A 21,346-nucleotide genomic window follows, 5' to 3' on the forward strand; every position below is an offset into this window, starting at 1 on the left:
CTTGCAGCCTGGAACAGGACAAGGAGCATCACTTTCCCAGGCGTGGAAGTTCTCAGGTTGGAAGAGCATGGGAAGGCAGGGGTTGTTGGCATTTCTAACGTGGGGCTCTGGGCCTGTCTGAGGGGACTGAGACAGTGTGCTGCTGACCCCATCCCACGTGGGGTATGCTGATCCCTGAGCATTGGGTCCTTGATGCTGTTCTAGGGTCTAGGTGATGAGAAGGAGGGACCCAAAGGGGGAGGATGTCTTCCTATGGCCCCCAAATGAGCCCAGAGGGTTGCTACTCAGGACTTTCCTGTTCCTTTGCCCTTCTGAGAGTGATATTCTCTGAGAGTGGCTTTTGGGTTCACCCCTCACTTCTAGTCTCAAAGTTTACTACTTTAGAAAGGTCTTTTCTGACCATGCTACAAAAAATAACACCCTACCCCATGGTCACTGTCATTCTGTTCACTTGCTCTTCCTTATTTTTCTCCTACAGAGCTACCTGACTTAAGAATGCAAACATCATTTGCCCCAGCATAAGAATCAAAGATTCATGAATTCAGGGCTTTGTGTCTTTGACTAACACAATGCTCCCAGCACCTGGCACAGTGCCAGGAAATAGGCACCCAACAAGTAGAATAACTATGCATAAATCAGTAAATCAAGGAATAAACAAATGAACCTGGCAAGACTTACAAAATCCACAGTGGTGGATGATGACAGTGAGTCACAATACTTTTCTCCTGAGTATGGATTTCTAAGATTTATTATAGTGAAAAATATGAACAAAATTTTTCATGGTTCATCCATTTATTACGAATAATTTTGCTTTCTGATTTGATTTTATTTACAAATATACTTTAGGAATTTTTAATGACCTCTAAGGATATGATACCTTATATCTTTATGCTATTTTGGGCTTCAGAAAATGATTATGTTTGTTATCTTCTTCACTAGAATTGTGGTAGGTTATGATTAAAAGAAAACGGACTTTGGAGCCAGAAAATTGTACTTTCAAATCCCAGTCCTCCCACTCACTATCGTGTGCCTTCAGCTTTATGAACTTGCAACATGGAAGTACATGTATACTGTCCTCATGGCCCTAGAGACTGTTGGGTGATGAACAGATGGCATCTGCTATTGTCATTGTTACTGTTATTGTCATTGCCTTTGATTTGCTCAGTATCACTGGGTGATGGGAGGGATAAGCAAGTATCAGCTTTCTTGAGTCAAAAGAGGGCTGCCCAGGACCCAGGAATTGATAATGTGCTGGGATCAGACCTGGGATGAAGCAATGCAGATGAAGAAGTGTGTGATAAGGGGTTGTTACTGACCCCACCTATCCCAAACAGACACTGTCCAGGAAATCCTGTTTACTCTCATGGGAGGAGAGTACACTGGCTTCAGCAAAGAGGATCTTGGAGCTAGTGAATCCTCCAGAGGGATAAACATTGCTGCATTACTCTTCAGGGAAAAGAATGTGCTCCAAGGCAGACTTTGTAAATATCAGGCAGGGCCCTCCTTGCAAATGTTCCCAGTGAGCAACATAATGTGATCAGAGTTAGACTCACTAATTAAGATTAGCAGTTCTTCCAGGAAGCTTGTTTTCATCACAGAACCATTTGAACATCAAGAAGAAAATAGGAAATTGGAGGCAATGCCATAGTATCATGACAGATTCCATACTGTTTTAAAACTTATAATACATTTTTATAAGACTATAAATATATTGTTAAATGCATTCCTACAGCTGCACAGACCTTTTCTATGGTTTGAGTTAATTATAGCAGTTTGAATGATACCCAGTGAAACATTTCTCAACAGTGAAATATTTCTCAACAAAGACTATGGGTGAAACCAACCTCCTAAGACAAACCAACTCTAAGTGAACAAATAAGATAGAACAAATAATGCAACTTTCTGCAATAAACATTTAACAATTGTAGTTTCCCATGATAAACTTTCTCATGGTGTTTCACATTCATAGTCCTTGGAATATTCAAAACAAATCTTACAATGTTATGGGAAAAAACTTTTGTCCTTTTAGGTAGCAGATATGAAATTTTAATTTTATAGTAAAATATATATCATACTTTCAGATCGGATTTAAATTTGAAAGCAATAATTTTGTCAGTAGTCACTGCTCTCCCCCATTTGAAATATTCTCAATACATGTATGTGAAAAATTCTTATTCTTTGAAGTTTCTTTATAAACTAAAAGCTGAGCCCATACTTCTGCTTCATTGTATATTCCAGCCAAGAAGGGGTCAAAGTTTTTCTCAGTGACAGAGTTGAGTTTAGGACTTGATTCAGAGAAGTGGACTTAATAAGCATTGGGTGTGTATCCATTAGCTGGTAAGCTCCAGGCCCTTTGAATGAGTAAGACCATGAGAGTGGAGGAAACAGTTCCTGCCCTTGGTAAGCTTACCACTGGAGGCCAAGACATGATGTAATATAGGAAATAACTATTCTAAGATTATATGTTATATACACAGTCTGGCCCACCCAGAGTGGGAGTGTGTTGGGGAGCAGATCCCGTTAGACTGCCAGCAGGCACCTAACTACTTGGAGACAATTTGGGGGAAGCAATGAAGAACTAGAAATCTCTTTTATTATGCTTTTCCAATTTGCCAAACTTTTGTCAAGGACCTATTGTGTTCTGCATGTTGGAAATATACAAAGGAAGAACAAAGAGCAGATGGTCTGTGTGCATAGGCTAAGGGCAAAGGAAGTTAGCAGGATGATCTTTCCCAGAGGTCTTCAAGTCATGTGTGGTTCCATTCTTAGAACGTGTGTATGTCAACTGAAAGGTGCTGAAAACACACTGGCTTATTCCTGCGGGTCAGGAGTGTGAATTTTATTGTCTGATCTGTTGCCAGAGCCTCCCTGCTAGTTCTTCCTGCTTCCATTCTTGCCCATCATGGTTCACTCTCCACACGATGCTCCTTGACCTTGGACACCAAGGTCCAGAGTTGGTAAAGAGTAGACAAACTTGTCTTTTTCTCTTAAAGTGTTCATTAGACATTCTCATGGGCTGATGTGCCCAGCATTCACATGTACCTTTAACTGCTGCAACATCTGTCTTTATTTCTCTCCATGCCCTTGGGAAGTCCTCACAGCCTTCATGTGCTTGCATTTCAGTTGCCACGAGTAGCCCTGCCTTGGAGGAGTACACTGTTGATATTGAGATCAGCTTTGAAAATGTATCCTTCCTGGAGTCTATCAGAGCTCGCTTGAACAGCCTCAGTTTTCCAATTCAAGGAAACAACACTGACCCATCTACTGACATTTTAAGCATAGAGCTGACAACTGGTAAGACACCTGTTGCTTTAGAATGGATGGTTGGGTGTATCAGGAGAAAAGCTGACTGAGAGCCTTTCTATAGGGCACATTATACTTAGTAGGCAAGGGAAATAACTCAACAGTGTAATTTTATGACTTCACAGCTTCCCAGGATAAACTCCTATCAGTAAACTCTGCAGCCAGAGTTTCCTTATTTGACATGGTTTGCTTAGTAGTTTCTATGATGGTTGCCATAAAGTTACAAGATATGTTCAGATCCTTCATGACAATCTACTGGATCCTCTGTCCCAGGACAATCAAAGGGTATAGCAAGGACTGGTTCAAGATATTAATAAATATCAAGTTCCCTTCTTTTTGGAATCATAGGTCAGGAAATAGGGGCTGGACACATACTTGAATCAGAAGCAATGAATTAAGCAGAACCTCCCAGGCCATGAATTGGTTGCTGACTCACTTCCAAAGTCATGCTACCTCCCCTGAGTCTCAGGGAACCATCACCAGAGACTTAGTGTTCCATAGGGGTCATGCGATGAGTCTGCCCATTGTCCTAAAAAAGTTACTTCTCTGTAAACTGGAAAGCACAAACAGATGTTGGGATTTTTTATTCTAAAATGAAGACAAAAATTAAATTCTTATTTTCAATTATTTTTGGATTCTCGTTTTTATGTGTTTTATGTCAATCCCCATAAAGGTCTTTCTTTTTTCATTTTTGATTCTAAGCACATGCTACTTGAATCTGTCATAGCTCCCTTAAAGCCCCTTTTGATGCCATAGCTTACCAAATTCTACCATGAGAATTAATTTCCTTGAGTTAGTGGTTTTCTGATTAGATGTCAATATGTGGGTCCTCCTGCAATCATGAGTTTATTCTGTTTCCCAAATGTTTTTGTGCACAGAGCTCTTTCCCTATAGAATAGCTCATAAAATCCTTTGGAACATACATAGAAAACCTCCCTCTGTATGTTCCTGCTCAACACAGATTCTCTGCCTCTGAAATTATTTTTCCCTATTTATAGAAAAAAAATTAAATACTTGACAGATTTTTAAACACTTTTGTTTTTCTTTCCAACTTTTGATGAAAACCTTTGGTGTCTCTAGTGCTAGAAAACAAATTTAGTAAATAAAACAGACCAGTAGGTATCCAATAAATAAATGGTTTTTAATTGAACAGCTTGTGATCATGGATGCTTGGTCAGTACATTAGTTCATATCACCTGTGCTCAATATAAATGTATTAGCAAACTGGCTTATATTTATTTTATTCTATTAGAGGTGACAAGACTTTAAGGGGCTCCACAAATTAAACCATTTTGGAAACTTGAATTAACAAGTTTCCCTTTTAAAATGCAATTGCCCTTGAAAAGTGTGATTTGTCCTTCCAGAAAGAGACTGGTCATTCACACATTAAAGAGTGAATTTCTGATAACTGTGAAAGAGATTTGACCAAAAACATGCTTCAAAAGAGCAGAAAGAGCCTGAGGCTCATGGACCTCAGAACCAGCAGAGAATAGCCAAGGAGAGTTGGCCTCAAAGGGAAGGGGGAGAGTGTATGATTCAGGTCAGGCTTGTTGGCCATGCTACTGATGTCTGAGAATGATCATCCTCTTCCCATGCCTTCCTCTATGCAAGCTTACAACAGCTTTCCTTATGATCCTTTTCAGAAATATGGTTTTATTGTTAGTGAGTAAAGCTGAGGATATAAGGCTATACAGTGTGTGTAAAGCAACCAAACAACACCTGGAACAGTAATAGCTGGTTTGGAAATGACAGTTTTGCCATCCCCCTGACCATGTTTGCACTGTACATGGGAATCCAAAGTCCTTCAAATTCTTCTCCTATACCCCTTCTCTTCCCCCAAATCAAAAACAACACTTTAACAGTGAAATTTCAGGTCAATAAGAGATTTTGACAAAGAGATTCTTTTTGGCTCTCCTCAAATTACTCCAGTCAATACCTGCTACCCTTACTACCTCATATGATTTTTTCTGTTCCTAACATTTCTGCCCACTCCAACCTACAGATGGGAGACAGGACTGTGTCAGAGTCCAAGGAATAATTGGAACTTGTTTGTCCCTCCTTCTTCAGACATGACTATTTGATGACTTTCCTTTGCATGGGATTTGGCCAGGTTACCCATCTGCAGGATGAAGAGCTTCCAATGATAGGACTTTGGACCAATTTTATAGCCTGACTCAAAACATTCTGTTTTCACAGCATTTTTTATGTCCCCATAGAAATCAGAGTCCATTTGGGCTGTTCACACTTGACTTGAAATGTATAAGGCTCAAATTTATTTGTAGTCTGTATCTGTTATCTGCTGCTGTGTAACAAGTTACCCAAAACCTTAGCATTGTAAAACAACAGACACTATCTTGCAGTTTCTGACAATCAGAAATCTGGGAGCAACTTAGTTGGGTGGTTTTGGTTCAGGTTTCTCATGAAGTTGTAATTGAACTGTCAACTAGAGTTGAAGTCATCTGGAGCTAGAAAATCCACTTCCAAGCTCACTCAGGTGGTTGTTGGCAGCCTGTAGTTCCTTGATACCTGTTAGCTGGAGATCTCAGTTCTTTACCATCTGCCTCTCCATAACATGTCTTCATGCCATGGTAGTCAACTTCCCACAAGAAAAATGGAGGAAAAACAGAGAGGAACCATCAAGAGGAAAGCTGCAGTCTTTAATCACCTAATTTCAGAAGCTTCATACCATCACTTCTGCCATATTCTACTGGTCACACACAACCACACTAGTACAATAGAAGAGGGCACTTCAAAAGAGTATGAATACCCAGAGACAGGGATGGACAGGGGCCATCTTGGAGACTGGCTATCACAGACAGTGTCCTGGAATCTGTTTATCATCATAGACATTTGGTGGTCATTTTCTATTAGGCAAGACCCTCCAGAAAGTGACTCATCATTTACTCAACATTCACTTAATAATCTCAGCACCATCATTCAGATGGCCACGTCTGATGGCATTGTGGCACATATGTGCATTCAGGAACTTCTGCAATCCTATGGAACTTCCCAAAAGAGCAATATGAAGTCAAGTTAGAATTTCCTTCAAGTACAGATGCTTGCAGCCCATAAATGCAAATGTGGTGACTACCTTCTCTGACCTCCCTCTTCTTGTTGATGGTAGTCTGCAGGCCTACTGGAAACGAAATATGGTGCTCCTGTGAGACAGGCTATGGGTGGCCTCAGGAAAGGTGCCTCCACAGTCCCACTTGTCAAGAGCATGGCAGCTCCCTTCCAGGGCATCGTTGCAGTTGCCTTAGAGGACTTCCTCCAAAGGGACCTTTCTGCCAGCTCCAGGGAGGTAAGTACCTGCTCATAAATATTGGTTGAGTGATTCTACTTTAGCTAAAGCAGATGATTCTCTGTTTGTCTGTATTCAAACACCAACATGAGATTTTTTAAGTGTTGCTCTGTGTTGTTCAGCAGATGTTACCCTGAAAATGAAAGTCAGACTAAATGTGGGATTTCCAGAAGACCTTAAGAACACATCCTCTGCCCTCTATAGGTCCTACAAGACTGACCTGGAAAGAGCGGTATGTTTTGGCCCCAGGAACCTCTTAACCAACAAACTGTGTGGGCTAAACTGAGTCTATTTCATTCACAGTAGACAGTAATCTATGATGTGAATTTGAAGTATTTCATATCCATCTTGGATGGTGAATTAAGAAGTGTTCAAATCAGTGTTCAGGAAAGAGTGTGGTCAAGAAATCACCTTGACCTACAAGTAGAACTTCTTCCCAAGGTAGATACGATTCAGATATGATTTGGTGGCATGGGTTCACTAAAATCTGTTCAGAGGCACCAGTTGTTTCATTTCTATTCTTCATATACCACATGTATGAAAATCCTAACATCTATTTGGCAGACCAACCTAAAACCAAGCACAAAGGTTTCAAACTTCTCTACACTACAGGTCATTAGACACTCATACTTAAGACAATTTAAATCTAATTATGTAAAAAAAGAATATATCCCGCAAATGCTAATCCATTACAAGATGCTATGCTAAAGTACTTTGCACTGGGTCAACTTAAAAACTAAATGCTACGCCTGAGTTAACTCACTTGAAACAGCTTCCCAACTGGTGTGGTGTAAATTATTCAGGTGGCCCAAGGTAATGACTTTCCATAATTCTCAGGGAAGCCAAATCTCTGCCTCAGGCTAAGAGCAGCCTCTTGCTTATCCCAGTGAGCCACACAAATATTGTCATTTTCCCTGGGTGCCCTGATGGAGTGCCCACCCAGAAGAACTCTTGGACCTCTGATTAGTTATGTTTGGCATGTCATAATTCTACACAGGAGAGCCTTCCTCTCATACACTAAAGACAGGGTACACATTAACCTTTGGATCCCATCCCCACAGGCACCCTGCCCACCTACCAGCTAACTTTGCACATTGTAGCTGTTTGTAAATTTAATTTGGGTCAAATAGAATCTCCTGTGGGGTTGGTGTTCAGAGGAACAAAGTGGAATAAAAACATCATCAAGGCTATATTAACTCAATCAATGTTGCAATACCATCAAATGAGGAACAGTTACTGAGGTGGCCTCCCAGGTGTCCCTCCTGGACCTCTAGCCACAGGGGATGTGGTTGAGTTCCAAGCTCTCTCTGAAACCCTTGATGGCATTTGCTTCTACCCTAGTGATGAATGAACTCAGTGATCTGTGTCAGATATGGAGACTCATTTGAAGGCTTCATTGGACCTTCCCTGGCTCATCCTAGGATGCTTTTATTCAACCTTGCTTACCTCTTCCACAGAGGACCTGATGGCTTTCCCTGTCTTCCCCACTCCTCACCATTTTTTTTCCTGGACATCTGTCTGAGCAATTACTTTCCCCCCACATTTAATCTTGTGTCTACTTCTCCAAGAACCCAGACTGACACAGATAGTTATGAAATGTATCCTCAAAGATCTGCTAATGCCAGTACTAACAAAATATACAGAAGAAAATTTTACCCAGGGTGATAAGGGACATGTGCTTTCTACTTGGTTTTTAAGTCTTTTATATTTCTCAACAGCCTCTAATATGTGATACTCTCTTGCCTTATTTTCCAGTTCCGGGAGGGTTACAAAATTTTACCAGGCTTCAAATCCGTGACTGTGACAGAGTTCACGTAAGAATGCTATAATTTGTTCATTTCTATTTGATGGCAGGGATCAGCATGAAAGTTAAGGAGGAAAAAATAAAACATTAGTGGGCATGATGTGGCGTGCTCAGCAAGAACAGTTTGGTCGACAAAAGCCAGATTACAGGGGTTAAAAGAGAAATGAAACCCTGAGAAGAGCTGCTTACCCCTTACAGATGACCTATATAGAAGTAAAGACAGAAAAAGATGTGGTCAATTTTTATGTGTGCAAGGATTTTGCAAAAAGATAAGCTTTCAATCTAGAGAGTTTGGAAATGTAAAAATGAAATAATGTCTTGTACCAATGCCTTTATGCAAGAAAATTCTTGCTGGCCAGTCAGGACCACAGAGTTGCATGCTGGCTCCCTTTGGAATTGGGTACCCTGTAGCCTTGTGTGGGTTTGCACACTCTTTTGAAGACTTAGTTGCCAATCTTAAAAATCAGGAATCTGTATGGGAACATCTAAAGTTTGGGTTTCATTTACATTCTGTGTATCTGGTAATAGAGGCCAGAATACCTGTGTGACAGTCATCAGCAGATTCTGCATGATGGCTGCCCCCCATGACCAGGGGGTAGGACTCTGTTCATTAATTCCCACATGCAACATTTTTTTACCTATATTACCTATTTGCATACTTTTGGATTATGCAAGCCCTGTCTAGGGCTTTTATCCAGAGTTTGAAGATAGGTTTCCTTCAGTGATTCCCTGAGCATAATAGCCCCCCCAGGGGTGGTTCCTGCTATCTGTTTTCTCATGCAAACAAACCACAAGCATCTAGACTCTTCCAGGTCAATTGCTGCTTTACTGAACTGAGTGGTCTCTGTCCAGCAAGGGCAGTGTGGTTGTGGCATATGAAGTCAAGTCTACAACACCACCACCTGGATTAATTCAGAAAGCCAACGAGCAAGTCACGCAGACCCTCAATCAGACCTACAAAATGGACTACAATTCCTTTCAAGGGGTGCCTAGCAGTAAGTGAAACCTTGCTATATTTTCCCATTGGTAGATTCTATATAGATATGGTCATGATGTTGATGGTTATGCTTAAACCTAGAAAATCACATTTTGACATATTCTGTGGAGAGAGACTGTCCAGTTCCTGGCACATAGGATTATGTGTCATCTCCCCGCCTTTGGTCAGTACTTGGCTAGTGTCACTGCACTGGGATACAGGGGAGAGGAAAGTAAGGAACTTACAGCAGAGTCATCTATTTCAAGAAGAAGCTTTCCAGGTGATTCTAATGCACCAGGAAGTGTGAGAACCACTTTACATCAGTGGTGGTAAATTGTGTGTGTGTGTGTGTTTTAGATATTCTCCCCCACTTTACAAATGGGGTTTGAAGTTGAGCTCTAGTATGTCAGTAGAAGGGTAAATCTATTAGTAGTTGGGAACTAGTAAGCGAAGCCAGAAAGGTAGCATGCATGTAGGAATAGACCAGCAGATGTTCTGTATAACTCAGGTTTGCAGTCTGGAGTGAAGAGCAATCAATCATTGGAATCTACTATAGGGGAGGGCACTGAAAGAATGGTGTGGGCACAGAGGAAAGAGCCCCTTGGTCAGGAATTAGCTCAGCCTCACAGAAAGTTCATATCCTCTGTTTTATGTTCTCTGCAGTTATTTTCAATCACATCATTTATTAATATAAAATATTCTAAGTGATAAAACTAGTTAAGGGAAGTATGAGAAATATGTATAATCATAGAATGTATTATAAGATGTAATAGCAAAATGAAAAATCAGACTAAATAAGATAATAAAACATAAATAAAAATCAGGAAATTATAGAAAAGGGAATAAGTGACCTGAAAACACAGTTTACACAGTCACAATTTCAGCAATACTGCCCTTCCCTGACCATAACACCAACTGACCAACAGACAGATGTGCTTTCTCTGCCCCGAAGAGTTCTTTTTGTCTGTGGTTCTAAGGGATCAGAAGAATGGCAGTTTTTTGCATAGTTAAATTGCAGCTGTGATCTTTCCCCAAAATTTCAGTCATGTGGAGGATAATCAGTCATATAAATGAGTAAGTGCCCAGGTTTTAGTGGTTGGACTGACTGTCCCTTCTGGCACATGCTGCTGATAATACAGTTCACATGGTGCATTTGTATCCATGACTTGAACTTCCAAAGAGCAATGGAGTCATTGAAAATGAGACTCAACATTCTCTCCCCCCTACACAGTCTATATCCATCTCTATCCTCCCTGGAAGACCAGAGTGGGATTCTGTGATATGCACAGCTCTAGAGCAATAAACATGAATTGGTAGCACTCAATTCCACAGGGAACTCAGATACCATCCTGCTCTCCAGTGTAGGTGGTGTTCATCCAGAACACAGACATCCAAAAACTCGTGTAACTGGATGAAATTTTCTTCTCCTCCTCCTCCTCCTTCCCCTCCCTCTTCTCCCCCTCCTCCTCCTCCTCCCCCTCCCCCCCTCCTCCTCCTCCTCCTCTTCTTCTTCTTCTTCTTCTTCATTATGTGTGTGTGAGTGGGGCATAGGAGAGAAAGAGGGCAAGATAGAAAACTGTTGAATGAACAAATTCATATCAGGAATTTATTTTTAAATCTATCTTCATGAAATACAAAAAGCACATGGCAGTCTTTAGAATAGATCCATTTACTTTGTCATACATCAATCCTCTGGTGATATTTTATTAATCAGCAGGTCCCTTAACCACAACACCCATTTTTAGTTATTCCTGCTAAATTTTTATTCAATTCCACATAACCATATAATACTGGCATTCTATGAATCTAACTTATTAGTTACAATCATAATGAAAACAGGGACACTTACCACATATTTTCTGCATTCATTCCAGTGTGTTATATCTATTTCATATTCACATGTCCCCTGAGGTAGATGTCATTATCTCTCACATACAGATGAGGAATTGGAGGCTTATTGAGGGTGAATGATTCACCCACAGACACATAGCAAGTAACACAAGTTTGTATGACTTCAAAGCTAGTGCACTACATTAAATATTCACAGATGATTTTGCTTCCTAATAGTTGAATGTGATTTTTAAAAAATCTTATTTAAATGAATGGCCTTTAAAAAGTGGTAAGATACTAACATTTTGACTAGAATTTCATACTACCCAAAATTAATTTTATGGTGATTTATTCCCATGTTTATTATCTATAGGGGGTCTTCCCCAGCCTTCAAACCCCATTCCTCTGGTTTCCTCAACAAATAGCTCATGAAGGACACTGCACAAAACACACAGCTTACAAAAACTGCAAGGTTATGTAAGCAGAGGGCATCCATAAAAATGTATACAAAGATAACCAATATGGTGGTTTTGGCTGCATAATACCCATGCAGCAATTTTCAGGAATTTACTGACATCACAGTAATAATAACTAACTGCTGATTTCCCAAGTCCTTTCCCAATGTGACTCTCACTGCCCTCATTTTCCAGACAAGGAAACTGAGGCTGGGTGAGACCAAGCAGGTGCCCCAGGTTCACAAAGCTGATTGTGGGACAAAACCAGAACCCAAATCCACACCTGTCTACCTACTAAGTTTCATACTTAAGGGTCCATGGGGATCAGACCTTGAAAAATTCTTTGTTCCCAAGAAGGTTTTACTTATTATCAATAACAATTCTATTTCCAGTGAGTAACTGGTGAGAAGCAGTTGATATATTCCATTCAGTAGCAAAGAAACTCCATGTTCTTCAGCTTGGGTGGCTTTTACATAAATGAATTCACTATTTTGTACCAGACTTTTGATACTGATATCAGCTTTGGGATCCCATTACTACCATTAGGAATTCCTAAGTGACCTTAAGACACATGCTGTATAGGTCCCAAACTGGAAGCCCTGCCCCTATTACCAGGCAGGCTGTAACACTGTGGGTCTCCATGGCAGTTTGGGGAGTGGAGCAAGGAGCCACATGGGTGCTCAGGAGACCTCCTAAGAACTCCAGCAAGGGACACCTGGCTTCTGTTACATTTATTTGCTCTGGGATCCTAACATCTCTTCTTTGAATTTCCAGATGAAACTAAGTTCACCATCATACCAGAAATCATCTTTGAAGGGGACACAGTAAGCCTGGAATGTGAAAATGAAGTTTTGTCCTCCAATGTGTCTTGGTACCGGGGAGAGAGACACATCCAGAACAGCAGCAGATTCTCCATTTACACCTCGATGCCCAACAACATAACCTCAGTATCGCGCCTCACCATTTACAATGTCACTCAGGGTGACGCAGGTGAGTCTTCCTTGGTGTCTTGTGTGAGGAATGGAGCTGAATGCTCTTAAGAGAAAACCCTATCATGTGTCAGCGGTGCTGCTCTCTTCAAAAGAAGTATTGTGACTCAACACTCAACACTCCACAATGAAAAATTCATCCTGTGATCTTAATATTTCTTTCTAAATTAATTAATGTATTTTATTGTATTTTTTTAGTATGCGTATTTTCTTCTTATTCCTTGAGTGTTCAATTAAATTCTAAAAAATTTTAAAGTAGGGCTGGGGAGATAGCTCAGCTGGTAGAGTGCTTGCCTCGCAAGCACAAGGCCCTGAGTTCGATCCCCAGTACCGCAAAAAAAAAAAAAAAAAAAAAAAAAAAAATTTAAAGTAGAATTGCTATGTAATAAGCTGCACATATTTAAAGTTTATTAAATTTTGACATATGTTCACCTGTGAAACCATCACCAGAATCCAGATAGTGAACATATGTATCACCCCCACTCCCAGATTTTCTTGCACTCTCCTGTAATCTTTCCCTTTGACCTGTCCCTACCATCCTGTCCACCCCAAGCAGCCACAGGAATTTAAGTCTTAACTCTTCATTTTAATCCAGATATCAGCAGGGTCACCTCTACTTCTCTGCATAAAAATGTGGGCTGTTGGGCTGGGGATATAGCTCAGTTGGTAGAGTGCCTGCCTTGCATGCACAAGGCCCTGGGTTCAGTCCCCAGCACCACAAAAAAACAAACAAACAAAAAAATGTGGACTGTTGACACATGAGGCATATCACATCTCGACTGATTCTGATTTTACCAGAGGGTTAAATAAGATGTCAAAAATTTCTATCTTCCTCCAAAGCTTTCCTCCAAAAGCTTTCCAAAAACTTCCTCCAAAGCTTTCCAAAAACTTTCCCCTCCCTTTATCGGTCTTTCACTTATTTCTTACTAGCAAAATCCATGAGAGTGCTACAATTAGAACAACTCTCTACTCTGTATCTGTGGCATCAGAAATCTCTGCATTGACCCTCAGCATTTCCCAAATGTTCCTTTAGGAGCATTTAGACCAAATCCCAGGTGCTTTGAAAATGAAGCTTCATGATGTAATGCCATGATACATGAGACCAGACTATCACTCATCTAAGGAGATACACATGTGTGGTAATAATAAATGATCTTGTATATTCTGTGCAGGTGAATATGTTTGCAAACTGATATTGGATATTTTTGAATATGAGGCTAAAAAAAAAATTGATGTGATACCCGTCCGAATTTTGGCAAAAGAAGAAATGAAGGTGATGTGCGACAACAATCCTGTATCTTTGAACTGCTGCAGTGAGAATAATGTAAACTGGAGCAAAGTAGACTGGAAGCAGGAAGGGGAAATAAGAATTCTAGGTAAGAATGTTAGATAAGATATTCTTTTGCAAATAGGTCTTTCATTGCTTCTTCACCATGTAAAAAATGAGAGATATGATAGGAAGAGGGGGGGATATCAGATGCCTGTTTTCTTCTTCTTTTTCTTTTTTTCTGAACTTCAAACTACGGAAAAGCGCTAAGTTTGGTGTCAGCTCCTGCTGAGGCATTTAGAACAAAATTCCAAAAGTACAGACCGACCAATGTCATGCTTGGGTTATAGATGAGTTTCCAGTAGCAGAAGATCCAAGACAGAGTACTGCTGGCTGAAGTTCATGGCATTTCTAACCCACAGAAAAGCGTGTCCCTCCTTCCTTTCCTTTTCATCTTCAGCAAAGAACTAAGGAGGAAGCCATTGGCTTTTCATGGAGGACTTGGAACTTGTTTCTGTCTCTCCTCTCAGTATTAGCCTAGTTTACATACTTAATTCAATCTTTTCTCTGCGTTTCCAGCTTTTTATCTTTTTCTGTAGACATGTTTGTCCTCGCAGCTACTTCATGTCAATTTCCAATCATGTTTGCTTTGGTTTTAAGGAGATTAAATCTGAAGTGCACTCTCCAGTTTATACTGATAAGTCTAATACTAATAAATAAGAGCAGCAATAGTGACTCCATTTTGTATAACAGTTTATGATTAAACCATTTAAAAAATATGTGATTGCTTTTAATCACATTTAAGCTTGACCACAAATTTGAAGCTGGTGTTTTTACCGCTGATATAAAAATAAGGAAATTGAGGCCCAGATTAAATGACTTAAATCCAAGGTTGTCACAACATGAAAAGAAAAGGATAAGGACTCACCACAGATCTTGTTTCTCAAAACTGGTGTTTGTCTTGGCCAACTATATCATTCAGCACCTCTGTGAGCTGGTCAGCTGTTTTGGAAGGAAGATTTTTTTCCATCTGGAATCCAGTAGAACCACACATCCAGCTCTTCCCTCCAGAAAGAGCAGTATTACATGCTCATCTTTAAATAAAACTAATCTTTAAACCAAAATGTGAAAATCATTAGTGTGGTGAGCCTTGATATTCTAAAGCCTTTGCTGTTGGACAATGTAACAAAAAGATTCATTAACATGCACGTTTTTCTGAGCACTTTTATTTGGCAAAGCTTATTTCACCTGCACCTTTTATATGTGATTTTAAACACTGCAGAAAGATGGAAAAGGCATTTCTTAACTGTTGAAAGTACTGACACTTGGGACCCTTAGTCATTTCCCTGCTTTTTAAGGAAGAGGAGGTGTAGGCATCCTGAAGGAACTGCCGGATGGGAGAAAGACCTTGCACAATTCCTGTGGTAGTGACTGAGAAGCTTTCAACTCTGAGAGGCGACAAACCTTGCCTCTAGCAGCGGAACCAGGAAGTCTGTGCTGCAGATGCTTGGGGACCTCTCTCTAGCAGCCATACATTCCTAATGCCCAGTGTGGGTTGAGCAGACTGCAGAACAATGAATTTCCTGCTGCAGGGCTGGCTGCCCGGGGACCTGCACAGAGGGTTCTCTGATGAATTTAGCCTCTGCTCTGGCACCCTGCCCTTCTTCCTCTGCCTCTTGCTGCCCCCTCTCTGCAGGTCTCTTTCTCCAAACACCACACCTTTTAGCACCCATTTTCCCCAGGTCAATAGGAAGCACTGTAGCAAAAGATTTCATTCAAAGCATTTGGAATGTTTGACCTCCTCTAGAATCAGTTGCCTTTTCAAAGCACTCTGAAACAGGTAAAGCAGAAAGTGAGTCATCAGCCTTGGGGAAATTTCTTTTCATTTTTCCTTTCTTTCTTTCTTTCTTTCTTTCTTTCTTTCTTTCTTTCTTTCTTTCTTTCTTTCTTTCTTTCTTTCTTTTCTTTCTTTCTTTTTTTTTTTTTTCTTTTTTGGTACCAGGGGTGCTTAACCACAGACCCTCATATATATATATATATATATATATATTTTTTTTTTTTTTTTTTTTTTTGGACAGGGTCTCACTAAGTTGCTTAGGGCCTCACTTAGTGCTGAGGCTGGCCTCAAACTTGCAATCCTCCTTTCTGCCTCAGCCTCTCAAGTCACTGGCATTACAGGCGTGTGCCACTACACTGAGCTCAAAGGGGGAATTTCTAACTTTAAGAGGAATAGCATTCAATAACATTCTCCCACTGCTCTCAGGAAAAGGGAAGGGATTTTCTCTAAGGGCATTGTTCTTATCATAAAAGTTGCTGTGGCAGATTCAATGTGTTCACTCTGTTGGTTTCTTTCTCCACATCCTCCCCATCCCAAGGTAGCTATCATTATCACCATTTTATAGGCGAGGGTCTGGGGTATTATATAATCTTGAGCAGAGACCATCTCTTCTACAGAAAGCAAAGCACCAGCCTATTAGCTGCATTCAGTACCTTCCACACAGACCTGGACTTGCACAGCCAGGGGTATCATAAGGAACACTGTGTGCATGGTGCTGATACATGGGTTCTGCTTTGTTTGTGAGATTACCATCTTATTGGAGCCTTATGTCCACTCTTTCCCAACCAGGGCTACCTATTGTTCCCTGGTTGAGATCTGCATTCTGCTGTTTTATGCGTTTACTTATGTCCATTTTCTGATTTGACCAAAAAAATCCTTTCTTCAAGCAAGATCTTATATGATTGTCTAACAGAAGGTTTATCGACCTTGGCACTGTTGACATTCTGGATCATGATCACACCAGGATCATGAGCCCCATTTCTAACTATTTAATCTCTAATTGTCCCTCCAGGTCTAAAATAAATCTTGCTCCTCTCTGATGTCATTGTTATTCTCCCAACTAAATTATCCCTCCCGTCATCTATGTAATATACTGAGACGTTTCTTAGGGAGCCTACCCACTGCACGTTACCATTATTTTAGTATGTTACTTTATACATTCTATCCCACATAACTTATTACCTTGTGTGCTAGTTTGGTGAAAAGATTGGATCTTTAAGGATTAGGAAGTATCAATATAAAGGACCAATAAAAAATACGGGGGAAAAAAAAGAGTTGAGGAGGAGGAGGAGAGAAGATTATTTTAGGCATGAATAGAGGCATACAGGTGTGAAGCTGTAGGGCATGTCAAAGTCCCAGGATGTGACCTAGTTTTTATGAGAGGGATGTAGGACAAGACTAAAAGGAGAGAGGCATATTTAAATCATACTAAAAATAAATGCCATATATCACACTAAGGATATTTTACTTTTTTCTGTACACAATGGTAAGATTTTAAAGGTAAAAGGAAGATTGTCAGATCATCTGAACTGACCTTTAAAAAAATAAATATTCAGGTAGTGTAACCTATGGGTTCAGGAGGAAAATCACTAATTACAGAGACCCAGCTCCAGTAATATGTCAAGTGCATACAACAAATAGAGGCGCCTGGGCAAGTGGCCATGGATTGACTAAAAAATGTTTCAGAAGCATAATCTAAAAGATTATTTTTTTAACAGCTAAGTAGAAGTACAATGTGAGGAAATGCAAGTGATTAAAGATGACTTTAAGATTTTTAATTTGGTGAGCTGCCAATGGCAAAAAGAGGAAGTACTGGAAGATGTGCAGGCTTTGTCTGGGGAAAAATAAATAAATTGCACATGCTGAATTAGAGGTACCTGAGATGTCAAATCAACACTTGGGAATTTGCTTCTAAAATTTCCAACAAAGGTATTTCTCTCAGCAGAGAGAGGGAAGTCCTCCAAGCACAGTATTAAATAGGAACCATAGCTGTTGCTGAGACTGCCCAGTGAGAGAGTTGAGAAAAGATGAGGAAAGATAAGTATCAGAACCCTTGCAGAAAGATCAATATCCTGGGAAACATCTGCACTGAAGAAGGGAACGGAAGGCAAAGAACCTGGAAAGGAGGCACAGAAGGAGGGATGAAGACAGAGAAGCTGGGAACAACTATGGGAGAGAAGGTGGTCAGCAGCATGGTATGCTGCAGTACAGGTAGCATGAAGAGAAGAGGTCACTGTGGGCCTTAAAGGAACACTCCTGGTAAAGTAGAGGGTGAAGAAGCTCAGTTGTAAAGATTTGCTGACAAACAGAAGTGGGATAGGTAGAAACATCATGGAATAAAGAGAGGAGCAAATGTCTGGTAGGTAGAGGAGCTTGTGGATTGGGGAAGGCCATTTTAGGAAATGAAGCCTTGAGCATGAGTGAAGTCCAAAGTGAAGGAACCACAGGAAAGATTAAAGGTGCAGGGGGAGGAACAGTAAAGGATGCAGTTAGGGTCAAGGCACAACTGGAAGAAGTGACTGTTTAGAGGATAAGTGGAGGGATGAGCCTTAGAGAGGGTGAGGAGACATGACTATGATCTAGGAAGTAATTCATGCAAGGCGAATGAAGCTAGAAATCACCTGGGTAACTTGAACAACCATTTGGGGATTAGGAAGAAACACTGATTGCATGTCAAGCAAAGTTTTTCAAATATTGATCTTCCATCCAGTGCTAAAAACATGTGCTTATTTTGGCAATAATCAAGGAGTTTATTCTTTTTCTTTCATTTTTGAAAGATAGATGGTGTTTGAAGAATATCTTAGGTGTGCATGGCAGAGATGAGGTGGGAGAAGAGAGAGGGAAGGGATTGGAGTGGGAAAAAACAGATTCTGAGTGTCCCAGAACCCCAGGCAAGGGGTGAAGATGGCGTGGAGGGTGTAATGTTTCTGGGAATGGAAAGGGAGATATGGAAAGGGAGCTATTGTGAAAGACAAACCTGCTGGTAACTGAGAAAACATGATGTCAAAGCTTCCACTGAAACATTCAAGTATACATAGTAGGAGGGAACAAGGTACAAACACGCTTTTGAAGGAGATGAATAGATGTCCCAGAATCATTTGTTCCTTTAGAAATAATAGTAGTCTAAATTAATCTGACATGTTTATTCCTTCCAGTTAAAGTCATACCCAAACACATTGCTTCTCTTTTTTATTTTCACATTCCAGTGACCGCCACTAATGGTCTTTGTTGGGGACAGGCCCCAGTCAGGCACTATACTAAGTAAATATTATATATATATATATATATATATATATATATAATATATATATTATTGAACATTCCCAAAGTACTGGGCAGTGGCTGCTATTACTTAACCCTGTTTAGCATGTGTAGAAATTGAGGTACAGTGCAAATTAAGTGACTTTCTCAATAATACCTTCTAGTAAGTGTTAGAGTTTGGTAAACCTGGGTCCAAAGTCTGCAGACCCAACTGTTAAACTCTCTCCCCTCCTCAAGGAATATCTAATTTAAATAGTAACCTTTTAATTGATCTGACTCTTTGACACTAAATTAAAAAGTCAGCCAGTCATGACAGCAAAAGAATTGCTTATGTCATTACAGGAAACCCAGAAACAAACCTAGATTCTAAATGCAGCAGATACACCCTCAAGGCTAATGGAACCCAGTGCCCAAGTGGGTCATCCGGAACAACGGTCATCTACACTTGTGAGTTCATCGGCATTCATGGAGCCAGAGGCAGTAAGAACATAGATGTGACATTCATTTCTGTGGGTAAGATTTCTTTCAGTAGAATTTTTAGCAATAACTACATTACACTTGCGAATCAACTGGGAATCTACATGAGCAAAAGAAAGTAAGGTTTTCCCCAAAGTGGGATTGTGATTGGAGTAAATCAAACAATGGGAGATAGAAGAGGTTCCCTCTCTGTCATTGAAATTGAGATGGCATCTTTTAAAAATTGGGAATGGTAGGAGTGGGAAATTTACTGGAGGGAAGGAAGTAGCTGCATTGCACTGGGAAGGCAAAAAAATGAACCAGGAAGTAGTTTCACCATTAGGTTGGTTGGTTATATTGCTACTGAATTCATAATAAGGATATCCCCCGCTGAGAGTTTTCCCCTCTTCCTCCTACCACCCCATTCTTCCTTCTTTGGATTCCACCATCCTAACTCCCCTCAGCTCCCTCCCCAAGTCTCCTTTCCTCTATTGCCCATTCTAGAAATCATGCTACAGAAAGCTTTCATAATCCATTACTCTCAGTATTGTATAGTTGGAAAGAGTGTTTTTTTAATATCTCAGTTCAGTTTGGTTAAAATGACATTTGAAAGTGTCATTTCTCCCCTCATATCATAATTTTACCTATAACTGCAAAAATGTTTTTCCACCTGTCTTTATAAAGATGGACTATTCTGATATCCTTTTTGAAAAACTTAGAGAAAGGACTACTAAAAGCTCTACCTGTTGCTATTATTCATGTTGTGTGCTACTGTAATGTAGCATTGATACAAAAATCACATTGAGGCTATGTGGGTCTACGTTATCAACACAACTCTGAGTTAAAACTGGGAGTGCATACCCACCTTCACTTCAGAAAATTGCAAATTGCCCAAAATACCCATGAGCTCTTCCAGGCAGTACTATGTTCAGATAAACCTAATCCTTCTCCAATTGTTCATTGTAACTTCACTCCTATCTGTACAACTGGGGCAGATCATAGGGATATGTTTAACCTTTGCTGAAAATCACTATTCTGTCAGTTGGATCTCATTGAGAATCAGGAGAAACAGATTCATGGTTCCAGGACTCCATGCCTTTTCTTTCCACTCTCAGAAAGAGCTAACCCTTACGAAGCCACCTCCAGATCCCTGCAGCCAGGGAAGGCAATGCCAAGGACCCAGTATGCCTTACATGAGTAACTCTGGTGCTGTATCTGAGCACTTGAACCCCAGCTTAAAAAGGATACTATAGAAAACCCTGATTTCTTTGTACTGTGATTAAAAATAAGATTTTATACTGATTGGAAATCCAGACCAGCAACAGTGGCATGAAGCTATTCCCCTATGGAAGACTGAAGTCATTGACATTTTGAAATGTCAACCATGTAAATGATATGCTCGAAAAGAATGGAAAGATAGAACCAGAGGTGAAAAGAGTAGGACTTTCACATAACTTTTGCATTTGCAGTGTTCTCATGAACATTTCCCATGAATAATTTCTAATGAATCAGTCCGGAGCTTCTCAGAAGAGTAGTAAATATATAGTTAAGTCTTTAATTTTAATATATAGTTGTCTTTAATTTTAGTTATATAATTATGTACAGCTAATGCTAAGGTGTCCATACATTCCAGTTTACCTGAGACAGTCCAAGTCTGAGTATTTTGGCAATACACTCTAAGATTCCTCCACTGAAAATGTAGTTCTAGAATTCACTCTTTCGTTTATCAAGCCCAGGCTATATATAGACCCAGAACAAGGTGCTGGAGATGCAAAAATACAGAAGCATAAGCCTGCCTGGAGGGCTCACGCTTCTGTGGAGGAGAGATGTCAAAAGAGAGAAATTACGATACAATGTGGTATTAAGA

At 40.2% G+C, this 21,346-nt stretch overlaps 1 protein-coding gene across 5 annotated transcripts in view; it reads left to right on the forward strand.

Annotated features, from left to right (window-relative positions):
- Window positions 1-21,346, forward strand: part of ADGRF5 (adhesion G protein-coupled receptor F5) — a 96,618-nt gene that overhangs the window by 54,659 nt on the left and 20,613 nt on the right. For 3 of the 5 annotated variants that reach the window (XM_079147143.1, XM_079147139.1, XM_079147141.1), the window contains exons 4-11: window positions 3,124-3,294; window positions 6,428-6,604; window positions 6,727-6,836; window positions 8,360-8,418; window positions 9,261-9,403; window positions 12,444-12,659; window positions 13,831-14,034; window positions 19,366-19,536. In XM_079147143.1, the coding sequence (XP_079003269.1) occupies window positions 3,124-3,294; window positions 6,428-6,604; window positions 6,727-6,836; window positions 8,360-8,418; window positions 9,261-9,403; window positions 12,444-12,659; window positions 13,831-14,034; window positions 19,366-19,536 (1,251 nt within the window). The remainder of the gene's footprint in view (window positions 1-3,123; window positions 3,295-6,427; window positions 6,605-6,726; window positions 6,837-8,359; window positions 8,419-9,260; window positions 9,404-12,443; window positions 12,660-13,830; window positions 14,035-19,365; window positions 19,537-21,346) is intronic. The other 2 variants (XM_079147140.1, XM_079147142.1) reach the window with 1 other exon arrangement.

Source organism: Sciurus vulgaris (assembly GCF_902686455.1).
Source record: "Sciurus vulgaris genome assembly, chromosome: 7".
In the NCBI taxonomy this organism is placed as follows: Eukaryota; Metazoa; Chordata; class Mammalia; order Rodentia; family Sciuridae; genus Sciurus; species Sciurus vulgaris.